This window comes from Amblyomma maculatum, chromosome 2, assembly GCF_055883805.1.
Source record: "Amblyomma maculatum isolate TAMU_Amacu chromosome 2, ASM5588380v1, whole genome shotgun sequence".
NCBI classification, from domain to species: Eukaryota; Metazoa; Arthropoda; class Arachnida; order Ixodida; family Ixodidae; genus Amblyomma; species Amblyomma maculatum.
Window position 1 is genome coordinate 204,785,713 of NC_139345.1, and position 23,483 is coordinate 204,809,195.

The 23,483-nt window shown below is 44.8% G+C and overlaps 1 protein-coding gene across 1 annotated transcript in view; it reads right to left on the reverse strand.

Moving 5' to 3' along the window:
- Nucleotides 1-759: 759 nt before the first annotated feature.
- Nucleotides 760-23,483, reverse strand: part of Dus3 (Dihydrouridine synthase 3) — a 58,892-nt gene continuing 36,168 nt past the window's right edge. The window contains exons 8-14 of the mRNA XM_084595638.1: nt 17,060-17,242; nt 13,119-13,215; nt 11,434-11,512; nt 8,963-9,098; nt 6,479-6,531; nt 3,103-3,231; nt 760-1,238 (exon numbers count right to left, since the gene is read on the reverse strand). Of these exons, the coding sequence (XP_084451764.1) occupies nt 1,163-1,238; nt 3,103-3,231; nt 6,479-6,531; nt 8,963-9,098; nt 11,434-11,512; nt 13,119-13,215; nt 17,060-17,242 (753 nt within the window). The 3' untranslated portion in view covers nt 760-1,162. The remainder of the gene's footprint in view (nt 1,239-3,102; nt 3,232-6,478; nt 6,532-8,962; nt 9,099-11,433; nt 11,513-13,118; nt 13,216-17,059; nt 17,243-23,483) is intronic.

The following is a 23,483-nucleotide window of genomic DNA, read 5'->3' on the forward strand; positions in this document are numbered from 1 at the left end:
ATTCGCGGCAAGGGGGAGGGGGGGGGGGGGGGAGGAGTTAGCGGCGGCCGCGTCGGTTATGTTACCCTCTTGAGGCCAGCCGCGCCGGCCTGCTCGCATGCGCGACTGGTTTGCACGTTCGTATCAACCGCGGCGGGGTTCAGAAACTCTTCATATCACCCCAAATCTTAACGTATTCTATACAATGTAGTCCGTTCAAAGCAGTCTTAAAATTCGTATCATCCCGAAATTCGCACCAGCCGTAATCGTATCATCGAGATTCTACTGTACCAGTGGCATTTGTAGCAGTGTCGGTCAGCTCCTACAATGAACGGCGAGAGTTTTATACCGGAACTACACACATTTGCCAACATTATTCGCTGGACTGTCTCAAGCACCTTGCGTTGACCTGGTGAAAGCAGTAGTGGAACAAGTTTTGTGCTGTTTTAACAATTCTTCTGCCCAATACAAAGGCCTACATTCTGCAGTGCAACAATGCTGCCCCTTCATGCTTGATAGCCATGGCAGCACTGCAAGGAATGAGAAGGACCACCAGGTGACCTTTCTGCAAGTATTTGAGCTTCAAATGCAGCGCAGTAAACCAGGTTTTAGGCTATTTGAAGGTCTTCATAAATTTACACAAGAATTCCCCTAAGAATGGTCCCACAGTGACCTAGCTGATTATGGTCCATTGCCAGTTAGCAAAGGATACCCTGGACCGCTGCTGCAGGCTAGGATTCACCCGCAGAGTTTGTCACTTCAATGCCAGCAAGCCAACTAGAGAACCCATTTATTTCAGACTCCTGTGCTCCCTAAGGGCAGCTACTACTGCCACTGGAGCAATTTGAAGGCGCACGAACAATTCAGATGAAGTTCATTCATTTATTCTGAGCATGGTGCATGGATTGAAAGGGGCGAAGGGTGCACATGACTGCAGTCAAAATGCACCCACAACTGTGAACTATGGTAGTCCTTCACAGCATCTTCACCACAGTTTGGAGGACAAGCAACATCCATTCTCAAATCCTATAAGTGTGCTGTCCTCAGAACAATGATGTGCATGGAAAGTGCCTGCACAAGCTCTCCATTTTTGGTGCAGGATATCACGGAAGCAGCAGCAGCAGCCCTGGTCTCTGCCGCACGGTCAGCTCCCATGCTAGTGAAGAACTCTTCTGGATGTGCACTAGACTGAATAGGCGTTGGCCTTATGTTTGGGCAGGAAGCTGAACCCTTCAGGCAGGGGACCCAGGAGCATCTCACTGCACACAACAAAACAGATTCAGTGCTCCACTCCAGAGGACACGAAAGGAATCACGGCACATTCCCATGCACGAGACATAACTGCATAAAAAAGAAGCTGGCCCTTGCTTTTAATGTTTAAGCATTCAGTGTGTGAGCATTCATTCAGCTGCCTTACACCTCGAACAAATCAAAAGGCCTTTAACAGCAGGTTTTGGCCAGCTGTAATGGACCATTTGGTTAACCCAGTAGCATAGTAAGGCAGCCACAACATCAGAATGGGAAACAAGCACATCCTCTAACTAGTGTTTTTCTGTTCTTTTCGGCCAACACAAAAGAGAGCGGCCAACAATCGGCTTCCAACCTTATGAGACATGTTTTGCATGATAAAAGTGAACTGGCACAAAGAAATGGGACACACAAGACAGGACCAACGCCAACTATCGATTGAGTCTATTTTCCAGAAAAGTCAGTTTTTAAGCATAGAAACACTGTACCGCTCAGATGAAATGTGCAATACAAAAAAATATTTAAAGATTACTAATTGCACGTTAAAATGATGTCTCGTGTAATGAAGGTATGCAAAGTGGTGCTTTAATCTGTTACTACAGCGCATCATGACATACCATTAGGCATTGCAGCCAACAACTATCACTTTCGATGTGTTGAAATCAGCATCCAAGAAAGGTGATGACGGTAAGTTCCTAGGAAGTTGGCAGGAAATAGACCTCTCCCAACGTACATCATTGGTGCACTGTGGCTGGTGTGGTGGCAAACATGTGGCTTCTGAGAGCGTGGCACAAAAGGTGCTATAGAGACTTTTAGTATAGCATACCCAGACACACGCAGAGGAATAGCGCACGCCAAAAATATTGTGACGCGCACTGCGCATGCGCTATACGATACTCGAGACCGAGCTCTTTCGTACGATCGGCCAGCGTACGCCGAAACTTGAGTTTATCGTGCCCAGCCCTCGCATACTTTGAAGCGGGCGTCCAGGCCGCCCGCTTCGAAGTGAATTTGTCTTCGTTACCGCGTTTTTGGCCGCGCTGCCGCCTATAAATGACACACAGGGTTTTTGTTTTACCTCGTGTAGCATTCAGCACAAATAATTAGCGAATATTTACCTCTGTTTTTTATTTTGCATGGTGGCAGCGCAGTCCGTAAGCCTGGTGAGTTGCGTTGCTTTGTTGGCATGGCAACGCCATAAAGTGGATTGTCTTGGCTTGACTGCTTACACGCTTGTATGCATAAAAATATGCTTGGCACTATAGGGCTACGGGGTTGAAAGGAGGCCGTTACGCTTATGCACCATGACGGCAATACAAGGTAAAAGTATTCAACACGGGAATACCAACGTTTGGGAGTGCAACAAAACTGCCGCAGCAAAGAAACTGGCTCCAGTGCGACTTGACTAGTCTTATCTTGCGAGTAAAAAAAAACAAAAAAAAACAGCCTGAATGTTTTTTATTTTAAATCTAGATGTCGGCACCGTAGTTTGTGTTCGCGCTTTCATACGGCCAACTAAAACTGCCGATGTAACACATGGAGTAACGCCCCATAATTTGCTGGTTTATCGTACGAAAGCGTCCATACTCTATATTAAATGTCTCTAATGTGTGCCGAGGCAGCTCTAATTGGGAGAGGAAAGGTGGGGGGGAGACCCCTGACACATGTAAAGCTGGGCCAGAAGTGAAAGTGAACAGTTTTGCACATAGGGACACACTGATTTGACGATACATTGTTTACAAGTGAGTGTGGTTAGAAACCACATCCAGATTATATGCAGCAATGTGTGTTGTGTTGCCATTTAAATGCCTCTTTTCTATTCTCCTGACTGCAGTGTAAACAGCACAATGGCTGCAACACGCCCTGACCACTTGCCTGATTTTCAGCCAGTCTGCGCAAGAAGGGCTTGCAAAAAGGGTTTCCAGGTCATCACGGCCATAGTACGGTGGGGGACGCTCGTTGATCTTTTGTGGTAAAACTTCAAGGAGGCCTACAGGGATGTACCTACAGCAATGGCAGAAACATGCTGACACAACACAGCAGTGTGACAGGCCTTCCCCAAACATTGTGTGCACCACCGCAGCCAAAGGAGAGTTCGGAAACTATGTCAGCAGAAGCATCAGTCTTTCCTCCTCCTTTTTGAAATTTGAAAGCGTACTTATGAAGAACTCTACCAAAAACTGTAGCTGTGGTAAGAGTACATTATGCGATCCTCCCAACTGTAGTGAGCACAGCTGTCTAGAGGTGGTGTCAGCGTAAGAAGTGGGAACTGTAGGACCAATTTACTCATCTGAACATTAGGCTAGGCAGGTTACAATGATGACATATTGCAGTTTTAATAGTGCGGCTCAGCCCTTGCTGTTCAGACTCAACACCAATAATTTAAAATTCACCCTGAAGCAAACTGGTACACCCACGTTGCCAAGTGATTGTTTCTACACACACTACTATGGGTGCAGGCGACAGCTAGCGTGGGCTCCCTTAACAGGGGTGCAACAGCTGAAGGATGATTTAGAGCAACTTTTACAGCAGAAAAATCTTGGTTTTGGAGCAGTAAAATCCAAACTTCATACATTAAAAAAAATTGCATGAATGGAACATAAACAACTCTCATATTATATATGCAGAGAAGACGAAAGCAATTCTGTTTAGAACTAAAAATAAGGCTGTACAATCCGTACCAGAACTGTTTCTAGGCAATGCAAACATACCCTATTTAATGACACTAAACCTCAGGGAGTAACTTTAAATGTATGCCTATCATCGGACACTCACATCGAGCAACCAAAGGTCGAATTTTCAACAGCATGCGGAGTTCTAAATAAATTTATGCGTACTTCACTTCATAATACAAACCCGCTAATATATAACTAAATTTTTCCTACTCATGTAAGCCCTTCATATTATAGCTAACCTTCCATATGACTCCCATGCTACACATCTATTTGCCGAATTCAGAACTGTGCCAGTAAAACAGCTCTATAAATACATGCTCGTGCTTCAGTATTTAAAAGAGATAAAGGTACACACCAGAATATTGCAAGACATTAAAAACTTAAGACATAATGCAAGAAGATCACTTTGTCACATAGTACTGCCCTGGTATACTCCGGCAAGCCGCACGAATTATGGACAGCAAAAAACTGAACATCACCTACCGCATAATCTGAACAAAATATATTCTTCTGATAGCCAACCCCATTCCCTTACAGATAAAAAATAGAAACTGCAGTACCTTGTATATAAATCTACTCTATTTCAGTTTTATTTTCTAACATCTTGCTTGTATTTTGTCGTGCAATTCCTACGTCACATTGTATTTTTTTTCTGTGACGCCAGTTGTGAAAATGGAAAGTGTACGCCACAAAATTAAAAAAAAAGAAAGAAAAAAGAAGAAGAAAAGAAATGAATGGAGATTGCCTGTATTACTTGTATAACTTTGTGGGGCAATTTCTAGTTCAACCCACAAGTCTCTAACTTGCCTTTATTATTTCGAATTGCCGAGCCACAGTGCCACAAAAATGCAGCGCGACTGCCGCTGATGTTTGTTTACCAGGGGCGTGGTTCCCGTCAAGCCGATCATTTTGCTGGCCTTTTTGCCACACTGCCTGTACCACATTGTGGTGCTGACCGAATAAAATTGAACTGAACTGAAAATTTGGTGCATGTTACAAGAAAAAAAAAAAGACAGCATTCTGGAGCCCAAATTCAAATTTTGGAGCCATCTAACAGTGAGGAAACTTTAATTTTGGCAAAAAAAAAAAAGAAAGGAAAGATGTTAATACTGGATCATATCAATAGTGATCCAAAGAAATTCAAGCAAGGATCACCTATCCCCGGCACTTGTTAGATTTTTTGGGGAATCTGACCTGTACTATATAAAAATAACAATGTGAACCATCAAATCAAGGAGACTAAATTTTTAAACTTCAGGGGCCAAATAAAAAAATACAATAGCTAGAGAATATGTTTTTTTTCTTTTTTTTTTTTCATAGAGCTCAGTTGAAAACTTAATCACTATATTTTATCTTGCTCACAAGACTCATTAAACAATGTTTTACAGTCTACAAAATCCACAGCTTGTGTTCCGCGAGGGCAGCTCCAGAAGAGCCCAGTTTGAAGGCAGCCGTGACTGCGATCAGCTTGAGCCCAAACGTGAATGCAGTACAATATCACAACAACAAATAAAACGTCGATGAAAAAAAAAAAAAAAAAAAAAAAAAAAAAAAAAAAGTCAAAAAAGGAAAATATTGACCAAAAGGCAAAGGGACAAACGCTGAAAGATGACAAGAAAGCAAGTTGTAAGTATATAAAACTGGCGAGTGCATCTTTGGCTCGTGATTTACACTTTCTAGGGGCATGCGATAAATGAGTGGTTTTGGCTTAATTGATATTTTACCTAAGATGAAGTGGGCGACGGCTCAAAATATTAGGTTATATACTTTGTGCACAAAGCAGACTTTATAGTATTCCACTGTTTCAGCAACCATAGATGCTATTTTTGGCAGTCTTGGGCTTCATTGTGGCATTATGGAATTCAAAATCTAAGACTGCTGCACGTTTCCAGACTAGCCGATGCCCGAAACAAACTTTACATGCGCCGGCCCGGCAGCTGTAACCGATGAGCTTGTTACATTATCCGCCGACGGTAACATAAGTCTACTGACCAGACAGCATAAATAACTCTATGGTGCATGAACACCTCAACAAAATAGTGATACCTCTGAAAAACAAACAAGCAGAAAACACGTGACACGTGCATTAAAAGCATGAAAACACGACCGTAGAGTAAAAATATCACAAACAATGCACGCTTGCTTTGCTGATTCAACAAAGCGTTTCAAATCATTATACGAACGATTCTGGCCGCAGATATGCCCGCCCAAATGGACGGCATCAGTTGGCAGCGCCTATCAAACCCGTCTCCATTGAACACACTGGTGGTACAGATGATAAAAATCTGACCAAGACAGTCTCTTGGCATTGACAAGCACACACGTGGTTTTCCTTTGTTGCATTAGTTGTGCCTCCACGACTGGACTTAACTGGCCACTGGCGAGACGCCAGGTACCTAACGTGGCTCTCATTTTTTTTTTCAAATCTAGTGCGACTACAAAATTTTGCAGCTAGTTGGGGCATGTGTGACAAAACTTTAACAAATGTCACGCTTATCACGCAGCTTGGCACAGAAATATGCAACTGTACCAAATGGCGCAATTGGCACAGCTGTTGCCCCCCTGCCGGAGCTCACCTGTGCAGGAATGACAGCCACTCCAGCAGAAAGCGACGTGTCCGCTCGACTCCCTGTAACCAAAAGAACAGATGAGTTAAGGCGGAAGCTCAGGCAAGCTGTGTGTTCTCTTCTACCTTTCGTCCCGTGTTCTGCGCTGATTTACCCTTTTTCGAAACAGGATGAATTCACTCTGTTTCTGCAAAGGGCAACACAGAACTATGTGGTGTAATGAGGCAAGGAAGGCAGTGCAACTTGACAGTATAAGAAGGTATTTGCAAGGCATCGACTTGAGTTGACCGACGGACGCACAGCTCATCGGCCTTTATCGTAACTTGATGCCCAAAATGGGACACCGTACGGTGCTTGGCCATCCCCATTTCCAGGCGTTGCACCTATGACAATGCACGTGCACTTATGGGCAGCATGCCTCTTGTTGCAGTTGTCAGTGAAGTTCCAAACGATCGAAGGCGGAAAAGCAGAACTATGTGACCATGCATGAGCAGCACTTGACGGGATATGTCCATAGTTTTCTTGCAGCCCAAACGACACAAGTTTCAGGTTTCAATAGAGGAGGGTGGCAGAGGATTAAGGCATCCGTCATGAATACAGTGGAAGCCCGCACGTGGTCCAAAACTTTGCCCACTCCACAAGAAGACTGCTGCCTCCTTTCCGCCCACAGTTGGTCATGCAGACGAAGAGCATTTAGTATGCTATGCTCATGCACAACTACAGCAGGAGCTAGGAAGCATTACGGTAGAACCTCGTTGATATGTTCCCGGATAACACGATTTCCCAGTTATTATACATGAAATTTCGCCAAACTGTGGTTGTATGATATGTTTTACGGTCAAATGAATGTGTGCTAACAAGCACTCATCACATGAAAAGCTTATCAGCGGCGCTCAGCCGCTACAGTTGCTTTCCTCCAGCACCTAGGAGCAAAGGGCCGAAGCATCAAAGAAAGCTAACGAGCCCACATATATGGCGCCCATTCCCGCGGAAACATGACCTAATGAGGAGAAATGTAGTGGCTTTTTTGAGGTGCTTTAGGGGCATAGGGGTGAACCATTTGATAACTGGAACTACTATTCGCTTGCATACGAGTGGGCCAGGCCTGGGGGATGCACTATGAGCAAAACCGCAGCGAATGTAAGCCAATCGTAATGGCTTCTCCACATGTCACTGATGTAAGGGGGCGAAGAATCTTAAAAGAACCAAGAAAGCGATCCCGGCTGATCACTGCCTTCTACGAACTAGATTTCTTACTAAATCTCTTCTGAACTTACGACAACATAAATATTTACTGAATTCTGCAAGAGTTGAAAAAAGAGCTGTGCATACTTTATGTCTATAAATGCTAATCTACACTTTTATACAGTCAAAGTCTCAATTCTAAATGCCTTTGTACCTTATTCAGCAATTAAATTTTTATCAGTTTGGGTCATAAGTTTGCAGAGATAATACATTGTTTCCCCCGCATTTAAAGAAAAAAAGAAAAGGTATCAATGAGGCTTTACTATATATTTTTCAGAGGCACATGTTGCCATTATGAGAATTAAAAAAAAAATGCAGAAAATGATGTACCATTTTTATTTCAAGTGTTACTTGTTACTAAATGTGCACATGTATTCTGTCAACAGTATCTCTTGCGGGGCTAGTTGCTGTCACATTGTGTTTAGCGCTGTATTTCTTTTTGTTAAACACATGTATTTTGGCTCGCATGTTTTCTGTGGTCCCATGAAAAATGTGCCAAAGTTCTGCAATGTGTAAAAGTGTGGCTGCATCTACCGAGTGTTTAAGAAATACTCCAAATTTAGAATCCTTCTGAATATGCCGTGTTCAACTTACTCACCTTACTGAATAAGTACCTAATCCAGCTTGTTAAAACCTTTTGGTATATAAAAGTAATTTAGAAAAACATGGATCATGAGAAAAGTGAGCTGCACATCCGAGGTTAAGGAGGCTAGAGAGCAGTGTCTCCTGGTTCTTTTCTGCTTCTGGCTGGTAAATACCTCAGGTGGTTGCAGCCACATGCATGGTCTTCTCGCTATTCACTGTTCAGATAAGGAGGCTTGCCAAACACTCCTGATATCATGCCACGCACGTATGCTACTTGTTGCCATGCCTTGAACAGAAAAGCACCCTTACCTCAATACCAACCAGCACTAGCGATTAGGCTTTGAGGCTTATTCTTTCACCGAAGAAATACGGTGACCCTCCAACTTGGCAAAGGTTACAACAGTAAGGGTGCTGAGCAAGTTCCAAGCAGCCAGGAGAAATGATTAGTGTTCCAAGTGTGAAAGATGAGGCAAGCCAATGATGCCAAATGCATTCACCAATGATGTCAAGGCCATCACATGCAATGGCCAACGATGTGAAGGCTGCCACATGCATTTGGGGCACCTGTCACTGGGGGCGCACAGCAGTATGTCGAAGCACACCGGTGTCCCTCTCGCCCTGTCCACACTGACAAGACCAGCCAGTGGCTGGCAGGCAACGCACCTCTGTGTCGGAGCCCCAGTGGTCGAGGCCATAGGCGACATACTTGCGCAGAATGTCAAGGCGCTCGGAGGAGGAGATGTCCCAGTGCCGCCGTTCCTTTATCTCCGTGAAAATCCATGGCTTGATGAGGGCCCCCCTGGAAAAGGTCACCTGAGCCACCACACTCATTCTGCACTGCCGCAGCTATGCATCACAACAAGGCAGGTGAAAAAACTATGCAGCAAAGATAACGCTCAGCAAAGTGGGCAAAGGTTCTGTAACCCAAGGCCAGCAGGACGAAAGGAAAGCTTGCAAGCATCTGAACACAGTGAGAAACATGACTATACAAGCCGGGTTGGAAGTACCTTATACCAAAGTGCGAATGAACAATCCTCCAGAAGTTACAGGAAGCTTATTATTGCACTTCTGCCACAGGGATGGAAAAGCGGCCGCCAACGTGAGCAAGCTAGGTAAACTGAGTGTGGTTCAGATTTTTGTACAGAAACCACTCTGCCCAGATACTATTTACATTTTTTTTGTGTGTGACATGTGGAACTGCATGCATACTACTCAGAAGAGGTTCTGGCTCGAGATGTGCACTACCTATAGCTACCATAGACACAGCAAATATGTTGACTTCGTATAAATCCCTTATATCCAGATGGTTGCTTGTAGCGAAAAAAAAAAAAAAGAAAAGATGAGAAAAAAATTTGGAGGACGCTTAAGCTTCGCCTTCAAGAGTGGAACGCGATAGCGTTATTGCACCTCGTCGAGAAAACTTATTAAACGCAAGGGTATTGGGGCATCCTCGCACCGGTACCCGCGCGGCCCGAAGGGGAGAAGCGGGTGAGCGAAGATAGTGATCTAAAGAAAGGAAAGACGCTTGATTTTACAACCCGTGAGGGTGCACGGCGAAACATCAGGGGCGAGTGGCGCGCCACGTGTCGGGGCAGCGCCGCGCATTGCGAGGAGGGGTTCTTCTGTGTTTGCCGCAAGATGGCTCTGCATGTGCGCAGAGCGCAGAAGAAATGTAGCGGAAACGTACTTCGCTACTCGTGTAACTGCGACTTCTGTAAGTAACATGCTCATAATTACCGATATACACCGCAGTATAACGTTCTACGGCATGTTTCTAAGGCAACACCGCATTCACTAGAAGCGCTTTTGTACCGCTTTCAAGCATCGAACTCGTGGCTGAGTGGTAGCGTCTCCGTCTCACACTCCGGAGACCCTGGTTCGATTCCCACCCAGCCCATCTTAGAAGTTGTTTTTTATTTATGAAGTGCATGCCGGGATTTATCGCTCACGGCCAACGACGCCGACGACACCGGCTTTTCTGCAACACGAGCTCCTTAATGCTATTGCGTTAAAAGAGAGGCAGATTTGTATGCAGTGATGTACACCAGTCTGAAGGTCAAAGTGTAAGAATGCACAACTCTGTGGAAATGAGCAGAAGGCTTACTATCCTGTATGTTAGAATATTTTTCTATTGTGTACGTTTGCCCTTTGGCAGGAACTAAATAAAAAGATACAAACACATTCTTCAATGAATCTTAGTAGGGCTCAATAGTGAGGTCCATGGATCAAAATGCTTATGTTGGACAGAAAGCTTGTGTGATAGTTCTGGCATGCTGACCAAAGTCCTTGGAAGGTACCTTGTGCATGGTTGCTAAGCCTTGCCTTGAGCACCGCACTTATGCGCTACCGCGCTACACCTCCAAATCATGCAACCCCCTGATGTTCGTGTGGCTAATAATAATAATAATAATAATTGGTTGACAGGAAGGGAAAGGCTGTCACACTTGTTTCTGTGGACACCTGAACCTCACCCTAAGAGAAGGGAAGAAGGTGGGAGTGAAAGTAGAAAGAGAGAAAGAGGAGCCATAGTGGAGGGCTACGGAGTAATTTCTACCACCTGGGGATTTTTAATGTCTGCTGAAATCGCACAGCCCATGGACTCCTTTTCGTTTCGTCTCCATCGAAACGCAGCCGCCACGGTCAGGATCAAATCCGGGTACTCCGGCACAGTAGTAGGGTGTCTTACCACAGCACCACCGCGGCGGGGCTGTAGCTAAAACTGCATATTTCCGTTTTATTTCCCACAAAACAGGCACAGTGAGAGCACATGATGTTGATTCACATCGTGGGTGATCAGTAGGCGCAAAGAAGAAATGCTCTGCAGTGACATGTGGGGACCACCTACATTCCCCACATCACTGAAACCAAAGTGAAAGCCCTCTAGCTACATCCTTGCCATGCACCTGTTACCGATTACACAGTATTCCCACTCAGTGTATCGTAGTTCTATTCACCGGTGTCACTTTGATGGCCACTCTTATCTTTCTTCGAAGGTTTCACACCATTAGCTTTGTTGCTTGTGGCCAGCGTGGCTGGTCTGCACTCAGCCATGCCTTGAATTACAATGTCTGAGGCCTCTTTTCAACAAAGCCTGGTAGTGAATGCAGTCTCCCATGACTGACCGGTAGTCTCACCTGGCAATCATGAGCCCACTGACAGAAGTCTCCGAGAGCCGCATTTCTGCATCTTCCCAGGTCAGGATGTCCCCACTGCCTGCACAGGTAGGAGACATCATCCTCAGACCAGGCAGTGTCAAACAGTGGCACTCTCAAAGTTCGTTTGCTGGAATGTGTTTCAGGGTGGCTAACAAGCCAAGAAGGTGATGCCAGCTTTGCCTGCAATGAATCCTGACACAGCAATATCATCAGCATATGTGTGATGTCCCAGGGTCACACTTTCACAAGGGACAGAGTCATTTGGTTTTTGCTGGTCAATGAAGAACTCTGCGCCTCAATGGGCTGAAAGCAGCACCAGCCTCACTTTGGGCAAGGTACAGCAGGCAGATCATTGTTGTCTGGTGCGGGCACCTTCTTTGTTCAAAGCTAGGTTACTGGTCAGTATGGTGTCAAAGAGCAGACACGCAACTGGAAATCATGCTGGTCGTTCTTCCCACTTCTCCCCCAAGCAACAAGCTGCCCAGCAAACACTTACTGCTGTCCAGAGGGACTGTAACAAAAGGGAATTGTGCATTGCAGAACGTGCTCAGTGCCTTGGACCCTTCACATGCATGCAGTAAGCCCACTAGGCATGTAACAAGCTAAACTGTTACACTAAGCTTTCTCCACAGTGCGTGGGCATGTAAAAGAACACAAGCAGAACCTCTGCTGTCAACACCCCCACCTTCTTTCTCTCGACAGCTGCACATTCGGGGGGGAAAGACACTCCATCTGTAACTTAGCCGAATGGTATTTGTACTAAGCAAATATTGGACTGAAGTAATTTGCAGCCCATATTTTAAAAAAATTCTAGAGGGCACTTTAGACCACTAAAGTGCGATGAGGCGAAAGCAATGGTGGATTGTAGCCCTCCACTATGGACCCTCTATCTCCCTCTTTTCTTTCACTCCCACCTTCCTCCCTTCCTTTACTGAGTGGTACATGTGTACGCAGAGGATTGTGACAGATACTGCACCTTTTCTATCCTGTAAATCAATTTCAAATGCTGCTGATGCCTACTGTACTAACGTCTCCTAGACATCTGGGTCTGCTTCTGCATGCTGTGTGGTGCAGCGTTCCAGGAAGCGGCAAATGAAAGGCGCTGCACGGACGCCTGGACCGGACATCCGGTAAGGTTAGCTTCGCAATGCATGAATCGCCTGGCGAAGTCATGACCAGTCGTGACGGTACATCGTGCGCCCCTTGTCAAATACAACCAGCATTCCATTGAACGCATCTAAGTTCACCGGCGTTCTATAATTCATTTACTGAAAAGGAAAGGCATTGTCTCTGTCAGTCATGGAATCCCGCTATCATTCTCACTGTAGACAAGGGGAATTATGAAGAGCGTTTCATGATCCGGGACGTGGCGCAGTGGTAAAGCGCTCGGCCGGGGATCCAAGGGATGGAGGTTCGAGTCCCACTGGAGACAAGGTTTATTAATTTATTTTTAACTCTCGCTCTCGAAAACGTGACACCTCTCCTGACAACCTTCAGTCGACAACGATGAGGCACCAATACTAGAGTCCAAAGTTGGAAAAGTTGATAATATGCAGGCATATAGAGGCAGCCTGCTTGCAACAGCGACAGAACACAACGCAAGCACTGGCTAACAACAAAGATAGCCTTTCGATCCCCGTCTCTACAGCCTACAGCCGACTCACCGAAGACGGGAATGGGGGCAGCTGCCTGAGCGCAGCGCTCGAGGTAGGCCCAGTCGGCTGACTTGGTGTACCGCTGCTCCCTGGAACGAGGGTGGACCTGCAGGCACGCGTTTACATCTACAGGGTTGCAGCATCGCATCACTATAGCGGAGTTCATGAAAACAATGCTAAAGCCCAATTAACATAAATTTGAGATAAAGAAAAAGAAGCACAGTAGAGACCGGCTACTCCGGACTTCAAGGAAGCTGAGATTTTCATCACAATCATTAGAGATTCTTCCAAACATCATGGAAACTACCTGTGATTTTCTTTCCGGTATCTATGCATAAAAATAACATTTTGAAGCTTTTCTTTATGCAAACATAGTTATATATATATATATATATATATTAAAGCCACGTAAACTGCAGCTGAAAGGCACTGATTTCTTTTATTAACCACCAGTTCCAAACAGGTATGGTTGAAAAATAAAACGAGAAGTGTTGCCTTAAAGCAGAACCTCATAGTATAAAGTACAGGGAGAGATTCCCGACTGACCCAAATAGTGAATCATGAAATGACGCCCAGAAAACTAGCAAGAACTGTTTTGCAGCATAGAAAACTTAATTGGAGAAAGAGGGCATTGGTAACCTCTGTACAGTCAAACCCGGTTATAACAAACAGCGCGATTTTCTGAGATTTGTTCGATATATCAAATATTTCTTTATAGCCAAACCAGCTTTTAGCGAATTTCAACACCTAGTTCGTTATACAGGATATTGCGAAGTCAGACAAACATGCTAATAAAAGTAATGCCACGGCACTCACCATGCATAATTTGTTCCAAAAGCAATTTATTGTTCAGCAATCTGCATTCACTTGTAGAAGGCAGTTATTTTATATTGCACAGAGCGCCTAGAAACATAAATTTGAATTGCATTTTTAACATGTGATAAAATGTCAAGCAACTCAAGTCCGCTTCCTTTGATGTCGGCACAGTAGCGGCGCAGCACATTTGTCGCAGAAAGTGCTTCAGCAAAAGTAGGGCGAGGGCGATCGTCTTCCGGCGGTGGCTTCTCGTATTCCATGTCTCCGGGCGCCAGCACATCAGCAATGATTTCGGAATCCAGCGGGCTTGCCATCATGGCTACTTCGTTATCAACCGCCACGAAATCTTCCAAGGCAGACTTCTTTTGGCACAGCATCAGGAACGCGGGCAAATTCTTCCCAAGGAGTGGCCAACTCTTCATCGTCTTCAGCTGCACTCGTGACACTGGTGGCTTCGGCACCCGCCTGACAGAATCCGGCATGCCGAAAACAGTTTTCGATTGTGTCGCGTGTTACGTCTTGCCAGGCGCGGTTCATCATCCGGATTGCGCCTAACAGGTTTATCTTGAGATGTTCATTCATCCGCAGGTTCACCAGGAGCCACTCAATTATGCACTTTCGGTATCCCTGCATGAACGTGCGGATAATCCCCTGATCTAGAGGCTGCAACACTGCCGTCGTGTTCGACAGCAGGAGTTCAATATTCCTGAGTGAGATGCCACAATGGTGGGTAAGACAGTTGTCCAGCAGCAAGCAAATCTTACGTCTGCTCAGCGCAAGCTCATCGTCCCAGTCATGCAGCCACAACTCGAACAATGCCCTAGTAATCCAGGCTTTGCTGTTGGAGTGGTACGTGACCGGCAGCGAAGCACATCCCCGAAGGCACATGGGTGATTTGAATTTCCCAATGACAAGTGGGCGCAACACGTGCTTTGTTAAGTTTACCGTCATGGCACTTCTCATTTTTAAGTGCCAGGGTTCTACTCAGCAACATCTGCCACAGCAAGGCCATCTCATCTGTGTTAAATATGTTGCACGGTTTGTACTTCTTTGTTACCTCATTCCAGACGTCATCTATCCATTTGTTGGCACTGTCCGTGTCAACTGCCTGCCTCTCTCCAGCAACCACCTTTCCTGTTATGGCATAGCATTCCTTAAATCTTTGCAGCCACCCACTGCCACCCACAAATCCTTCAATATTCAAAACGCAGGCGAAATATCTTGCCTTTTGTTGCAGCATGGGGTCACTGACAGGAAGGTTCCGTGCATGCACATTCACAAACCATGCATACAAGGATTTCGTAGCTGACTTCCTGATGCATTGGCCATCAGCATTCGGTCGTACGTGAGCATTTGCCTGAATGGCAGCTTTGTTTCTGAGGATCGTGCTCAGCTTGCTTCTCGCGATCCCGTAGTGCGCAGTGAGATTCGATTTGTTTTCTCCATGCTCGACACGACGAAGAATCTCCACTTTGTCGCAAAGCGGCAGACCTTGCCACTTCTTCGTCGTCATTCTGAAGCACCGAACGCAAGAACACCGCAGGTACTATGCTTGTTCGGATCCTTGAGCGCACCTGAACACCACAGCAACACACGACATGACGACAAAGAAAGTATGGATGATAAAAAAAAGGAGTGCGGTTGAAGGCTCTCCTCTCCTGCCTCCTGAAACCAGCTCTGTCCGTTTTCTCCTCATTCATGACAGGCCTGAAGCAGCAAGCACGTAGCTTGATCACGTGGTGAGCAGTTGCCGAGTAGGAGAGCACCCTCAACAAACTCGGCGTCGAGGAGAAAGAGATCGGGGGAGGAGAGGGGAAGGCAGCAGAAAAGGGCTGAGGGGCTGCTTGGTGTAGCTCGGTTGGTACGGCGCTTGCCCTCTCTTAGTGCGTGCTCTCTAAAGCAATCCCTCGCCCCTGAGGAGACAGTTGAATGCGTCGAATCCCCCTTTCCTCCCATTTCCAACAAGAATCACTTCTCTCACCAAAGCAATTCATTGTGGTGATGCCGCCCGGCCAGCCTGGTTTCCGGCGCGCCTGCGCACTTGGGTGTTCATCAATCACGTGCACTCAAGTTCGCTATAACGAATGTAGTTCGTTATAAAATTACATTTGTCATGAATAATGTTAAGACCGCTTCGAGTGTTCGATATAAAGGATAATCCGCTCTAGCTGGGTTCGTTATAAACGGGTTTGACTGTACACTGATTTGCAGTGAAAACTCGAGTTTCATTGACGATTTTATGCAGTTTGGCTATGCTTCCCTGCACGCACATTATTGATGATGTCAGGCGTTGAAACAACCGCTCTAAAACATTCATCATGACACCCTTCACAACGTAGAGTGGTAACAGTGGAACCCCCTCACAAATGGCATCATCACCAAATGGCACGTGAAGAAGCTTCACTATGCAAACAGTGAATGGCATGTGACGTGCACGCAGTTTTTACGCATTAAAGAGAAAGAACATAAATAACACTGGTAGCGAAATAGCAAGAAGTGTCTTACAAAAGAGATGAAAAGTTTCTATGAAAGCTTTATAGCTTTCCTTCGCAGTCGTTTGGCTGTACTTGGGTTGATGCTATGAATAATTACTCCCTTATACAAAGCTACACCACCTCAAGGATTCCCCAGCGGAGAAAAAGAAAATACATATTTTAAAATGGTTGAAGAAACTGAATACGACGGTACAATTAATCCCATCGTACTTGGCCAAAAATAATAAAAACAGTTCTAGGACTCTGTTCCTCACAGGTGATCATGAAATGCACTGAAAATAAAGTAAGGTAACTAAAAATTATGAAATCTGTTATCAATCAGCCAAAAGTAAAATCATCTGAGGTTGAATTATTGCCAGTATACTGCCATTATTATTAAGTCTGGATTTATGCGGTGTGCCACAGATGGTGCAGAAGAACCATTGCCTACCTGTAAGGAACCATCAACTGTGAAATAAAGTACGACGAAAATAATGATGGCAAGCAACAATCACATTGACACTTTCTCCATAGTGAACGTTTGCTGACCAACTCTGCCGCTTACTTGCCATTCTGTATCAGAAAAGAACTAAAATGGAAGAGCAGAACAGCAACGTTAGTGATAAAATACGAGCAAGCCCAACGGAAGTAAGCACGCACCGTGATGAGGGCAGGCTTGCGAGGTGCTCCGACGAGCTGGCCGATCACTTGGTGTGCAATCTGGCGCCCCTCTTGCATCCCCGCGCGCATCTTGACCGTCACTGGCACATCCAGGACACCCACCATGCCATACACAATCTCCGCCAGCTTCTTGGCACGGCCCATGAGCCCCGATCCAGCTCCCTGCAACGTAATGAACAGAACCACTCAAACAATGTACACTTCAGCACTAGCAGGGACCCCTTGGCTTCTTGAGGTTAACAGTGCAGAGATCAAGGACAACAATATGACCATGTACTATAATGATGGTTTGCTTGAGCAAGTAGATTGTCATATATTTTTAGGTGTTACTTTCCAGTCAAACCTAACATGGTCCTATCAAGTGGAAAATGTAAGAATGAAAGTAACGAGATGTACTGGAATGTTAAACCATCTTAAAAATCTTACCCTTTCAGGCTCAAAAAGCAGCTCTATTTCTCACTTTAATCATTGTTGATTAGTATGGGGTACCAGAATTAAGACTGATAATGATAGACTATCTGCACTGCAGTGGAGGGCTATTAGAGCATTATATAAGGAAAACTTAGATACCGTAACATTCATGGCAGCACATAATATCCTACCTTTCCACGGTTATCTATGCACATATTTTCTGAAGTGTTGCGCAATTACATATATTTTCTAGTCATTATCTAAACAGAGATACTGGTCACAATTTGCGGAGGACTTTCATTGTAGTAGATAAACCTCGGACTAATTATGCTAAACAGAAAATTGACCATAATCATGAAACTATGTAATAATTATACAGACATACTTGATATCTCAAGAATAAGTGGAAGTCTCTGAATAAAACCTCTTTTAACTTCAAATAGGGAACCAAATACATGACCAAAGCAGATATGAAATCGCAATGTATTGTGATATTCCTTTATATTGTTAGAGTTTCATGATAACTGTTGTTACATTTCCTAATGTTATGATATTGGCTCGTGTCTGAATGTGTATTTTGCACTGTAGTGATGGTTATACCTCAGTGTTTTGTTTTCTCTCTTGTTTTCTATTTTTTATTCATGCGTATTTATATACGCTGAAGATTGTTGTATTTACTTGCACGTGCATTGTCTGCACTTTGTACCCGTAGCTATTGCACCCATTGGGACCAGGACCTCGTCAGGAGACTAATTACCTCCTTTTGTCCTGCCCCACGGGCAGTACCATGTATTGCCTACACAGTCACTGAATAAAATAAAAATAAAGAATTATGGGAGAAGTCATCATCATTATCATCATCGGCCTGACTATACCCACTGCAGAGCGAAGGCCTCTCCCATATTTCTCCAATTAACCCGGTTCTGTGCTAGCTGCATCCACTTAGAAGTACACACACACAACATCCACTAACCTCATCAATCAACAAGTACAACCTACAGATCTGTTGGGCCTTTTAAGCACAGTGTACAATACATTTTGGGCACCTATCTTCTCATTGTGCAACAGAATGTTGAGACATGACCTGAAAAGCTTGCAAACAGGTGCCAAAAGATGACACTGTCTTACCATGCTTCACACACTTATGCTCACCAAATTTTTAAAACTGGTGAACTGACCCAGTCATGCATGGCACTGCCTTTGAATGAAGAGTATGCATAAACAGACACTTACTACATCTTTCATCTTTTCTGCTATAATTTGTCAAGGTAATGCTAAGCTTGTCGAAAAAGTGTCTGCTGTCCACAAGATCTGAATCGATTTGTGGGGTATAACGTCACAAAATGACTCAGGCTATGAGAGATGCCATAGTGGAGGACTCCGGAAATTTCGACCGTCTGGGGTTCTTTAATGTGCACTGATATCGCACAGCACGTGCGTGCCTTACTTTTCGCCGGAGGCAAATGCAGCCACCGAGGCCAGGCACAGTAGTCGAGCGCCCAAATCACGGCGCCACCCCGGCACGGTGCTGTTCACAAGAAACCCGACTGTGAACTCAAGATAGGTAGATAGATGGATTTATTGAAAGGAAAAGGCAGAAAGGTTGGCCCGAATAATTCAAATCTGGCCTGCTACTCTGCACTGGGGAAGGGGAAGGAGAGAAGAAAGAAGGTCATGATGGGTGACGATGTGGGAGAAAGCATATGAAATATATATACAGACACAGCAGCTTGCTTTACAAGCGTGAATCAAGTCCGCTGGCGCTCAAATAACGGCAAAGAGCGCACACTGCCTGGACGCCCTTCCCCTTGTCCTGCCAAGTGCCCAGCAGCAGTTCCTCCGACAGAGGCCTCTTGTCTAAACGCTTCAAGGAAGCAGCTAGCACATTTCTTTCGTTCGCATACTCTGGGCACACCAATAATACATGGTCCACAGTCTCTGGGATGCCACAAGTTGAACATTCCGGTGAGTCCTTCTGTCCAATTAAATGTAAGTACTTGCGCGTGAAAGCCACGTTTAAACGAAGTTTATGTATCAAGCATGTCTGATGACGCGGAATATCACGCGGAACATTAAATTGAAATGTTTGATCGAGCCTTCTTAGACGTATGTGTCGGGCGTCTGGTTGAGCCCAGTAAGCTGCTGTAGCAATATTCATATAACTCTTTAGAAGACACGTCGTATCCGCTCTTGAAAAAGGCACAGCTGTTTGGAAGCCATTGGTGAGTGCGCTTTTCGCTTCAACATCGGCCTTCTCATTCCCATGGAGGCCGCAGTGGGCAGGGATCCATTGAAACATTATCATGTGAACTCAAATATTTTCTTATGCAAACAGCTATCGAGTGATTTTATGAGTGCTGAAATTTTGAACATGCTTAATTTTTCAGACTGCAGTGACTTCTGTGTGTCCTATGGTGTCAGTGTATAACAGTAATGTCACTTGTTCTTTATACACTTCCAGGCGATATGGCACTGATGGTGCATCTGTAACGGTTGTTCATTAAGTTCATTTTAGTGTCAGCACGAAGGAACGAAGATAATGAGATGAGACTTGAGTGGGACTCCACATATTCTCCGCATGAGGCCTCAACACTTCTGCCACTGACAGACAAGCTGTTGCGAACCATCACTTCAGAACTTTTCCTTTTGAGAGTTCTGGAAGACCTCCTCTCAAGCGGTCACTTCCTCAGTGACCCGAAAACGCTTGCCGCAAAATATTTGCAGCAGCTTCCTCCGGCAAGCCCATTTGCATTTGCGTCCACAACTACGGAATCCAGCATTTAGCAGCCTTCATCATGTGCAGGTTCTCACAAAGGGTGCCATGCACTTAGCCTGTACTTAGGTTTATGTGTTCTACATTGCGTCTTCAACAGTTACCTCCCATACAGTGAGCACTAGAGCCTCCACAAGTCCAGCAATGTGTGGCTCACCATCGAGCGATGTTCGGCCACTCTGTTATTCGCTGTCTAGCCTTGTTTGACTGCATTGCGAAATTTGACCAGACCACAGTGCTATAAGCTGGGGCACTGAAACCGTCTGTTTGGGTAGTAGATTCATGCACTCACTAAGAAAAGAAACGCTGACCAATGGTTGTTGTTAATAATACAAAGATGTTTCGGCTTCCATATGGAAGCCTTGATTACCGAGTGGAAAGCTTAAGTGTGTTGCAGTAATCGCCCCAGGCATCTTGGTTACGTAGGCGGGAGATTGCCTGCATTATCAGAGGCTCCAGATATCGACGTGACAGCCAATTCTTTTCGCTTCCGGTGATGGATGTTTCTTCCCAGGCTATTTTATGCGTCGTGGCTTCCGCATGTTCCGCAAGTGCATTAGATGCAATCTTCTTGTTTCTGACATCATCGTTCTTGTGGTCCCTCAATTGTCTTTCGAAGTTTCTGCTCTTACCAATATAGCAGTAGTCACAGTCTGCACAGGGAATCTTATAGATGACGCCAGAAAACTGCTTCTGTATCTTGTCTTCAATGGCCACCAGCTCGTGCTCCAGCTTGCAAGTAGGAATGTGAGTGACGTGCACACTGTAAGTGCGCAGAACGTGAGCCAAAGACTCGCTTACGACCGGCACATATGGGATGGCAGCCCAGGCTTAGCAAAGAGGATCGACTGGTTCTGGTGGGCATGATGACTGTCGTAGAACTGAATCCATGAAGTGCTCAGGATAGCCGCACACTTAGTTCTTGGTGCACTTTGCGTAGGTCAGCAGCCTGATCTTATGGCAAAAGAGAGAAAAAAAAAAAAAACAGCCTGGGAAGAAGCATCCGTCATTAGAAGAGAAAAAAAAAAGAGTTGGCTGTCAGGTCGATATCTGGAATCCCTGATAATCCAAACAATAGAACAAATCCTTAACCACAATGCAGGCAATTTCCCGCCTACGTACCCAAGATGCCCAGGGTGATTACTGCGACGCACTTAAGCTTCGTGCTTTTGGCTTTCCGCTCAGTGATCAAGAAAGGATCTGTATGAAAGCCGAAACGTCTTTTGTATTATTAATAACCACCTTTGGTTGGCGTTCCTTTTCTTAATACATGAAGCTGGGGCACTGTCCCTGTACATAGGTTGACTTGAATCTTCTTGGCATAGTGATCCTACAGTTACAGAAAGCAGATCACTGCATGTGCTTCAGCTTTCCCAATGAATGCTGCCACTTTAGTTTTCATGGCCTAGATGGTGTTATGCGCTACTGTACAAAGCACAATTTTTATATCCTGAGAAAGACCTAAAGACACAGAGACATATTATGATGCCTGTCGTGTATCCTGACATGAATTAATGCTACTGGCAATATGAACTTCATGAGCATCCCTCGTATAGCCTGTACAAATGATGGATGCCAAGAGAGAATGCACTTATAGATTGCTGTCAACTTGCAAAATGAGAAGCGATTCTTCTATGTTGCCTCAATTTATAGACCTCTGAGCTGTTCCTGACAAATCTGAAAAGCTGAAATTAGTGACACCTGAAGTCAAGGTAAAAAAAAAAAAAAAAAAAAAATAAAAGCTTAGGAGATAATTACACATGCTCAGAATGTGATAGCATTAGAGTTTGAAGTCCACCTGGCCTGCCTGTCCTCCTACTTAAGTGCTGCTCGATGCATGTGCTGAAGACGTCCAGCTGACAATCTTCTGTGACACATTAGTTCCCTAGCCGAACTAACTGCTGGTGGGGATTTTCCATTGCATTAAATTTGCCACTATGGCTACTCTAGCTTGACACGAAAAGCTCTCTGTCATGTGGTCTTATGACATTACACAACTGATTGACTAATTAGCAAATTTTATGACAGAAGCCACTCTTGACACCATGTCTTAATCCTATGTCGTTTTTATGTAACAGCAAAAGTAAACTATTTTCCAGGGAGGACTTACCACATAAACCGCAGATCAAACACAAGGACTGAATGCAGTCTTTACTACACTGACAAGAACGACTGGCAGCAAGTGAAACAAATTTCAGGGGACACTTAAGCGCCGCCTTTAGGGTATGAAACAACAGCATCAATGACTCCCGTTTATCAGCACTCCATGCAAAATAGCTGTTCAGATACATGAGCTCTGCAACTTGCTTAACTACTAATCCTTTAATTTGTTCCTCTAATATCTCACACAAGCATACAGTCATACATGAAAGGCCACTCAACATAGACGTAGAGCCGTGATTAAAAAGACAGAACACTGGAATTTATGTCTTGATTTGTTTTCACCGCAGTGGAAAGACTGATGTCTAAAATGTCCGATTCCATAACGGTTTTGTTAGAAACGCTGTAGAAAATTTTTACCGAGAATTTTTCGATCAACGGGTGTGCCCGTTTTTATGCAGTCCGATGCTGGAAACTATGAGAAGCGACCGTGAAGACGACTGGTTACTGGTGGTCGACAAAAAAGACGTACTGGAAACAAATATAACTTACACTCGCCAGACAGTAATCAGACATTTTCTGTGTAGAGTAACGTCCTTTTAAGTTTCACACTCAATGCTGTTACAGCACAAAAACGCACGCTCTCGTCGACGAAGGTTTTAGTGGGCACTGTCATTGCTTCATTTACGAAATTGCAAACATTGTGGCGCCATCTAGTTGTGAAACCTCAAAGCATACTTCTCGCGGTGCGAAAGCAGGGGTAGTTTTTATTTAAGGACGCACTGGAGAGAGTGCAAAACATAATAAATCATGGCAAGCGCTCCTAAAGAAAAAAGAACAATGTGCAGTTACGAAAATCAGTAATATTTTGGTCGCGTGGGGGGCTACACTGAAAGTACTAGGGTTTCTCCGCTAGATAGCGCCTTGGTTGTTTTTATACGATTTTCAATGAGAAATTAAAATTGTAAAGCCTCTTTTCTTTCATAATGTAGTGCTCGATCTGTACTATATGAGGCAAGATCTTTTCATCTCCACCATAATCATGACATATTTTGGCTAGTGTTCTGTCCCTTTGAGCAAGCCACACAAATGTGCCTGCTTGGCCTAGGGGTGGCGTAG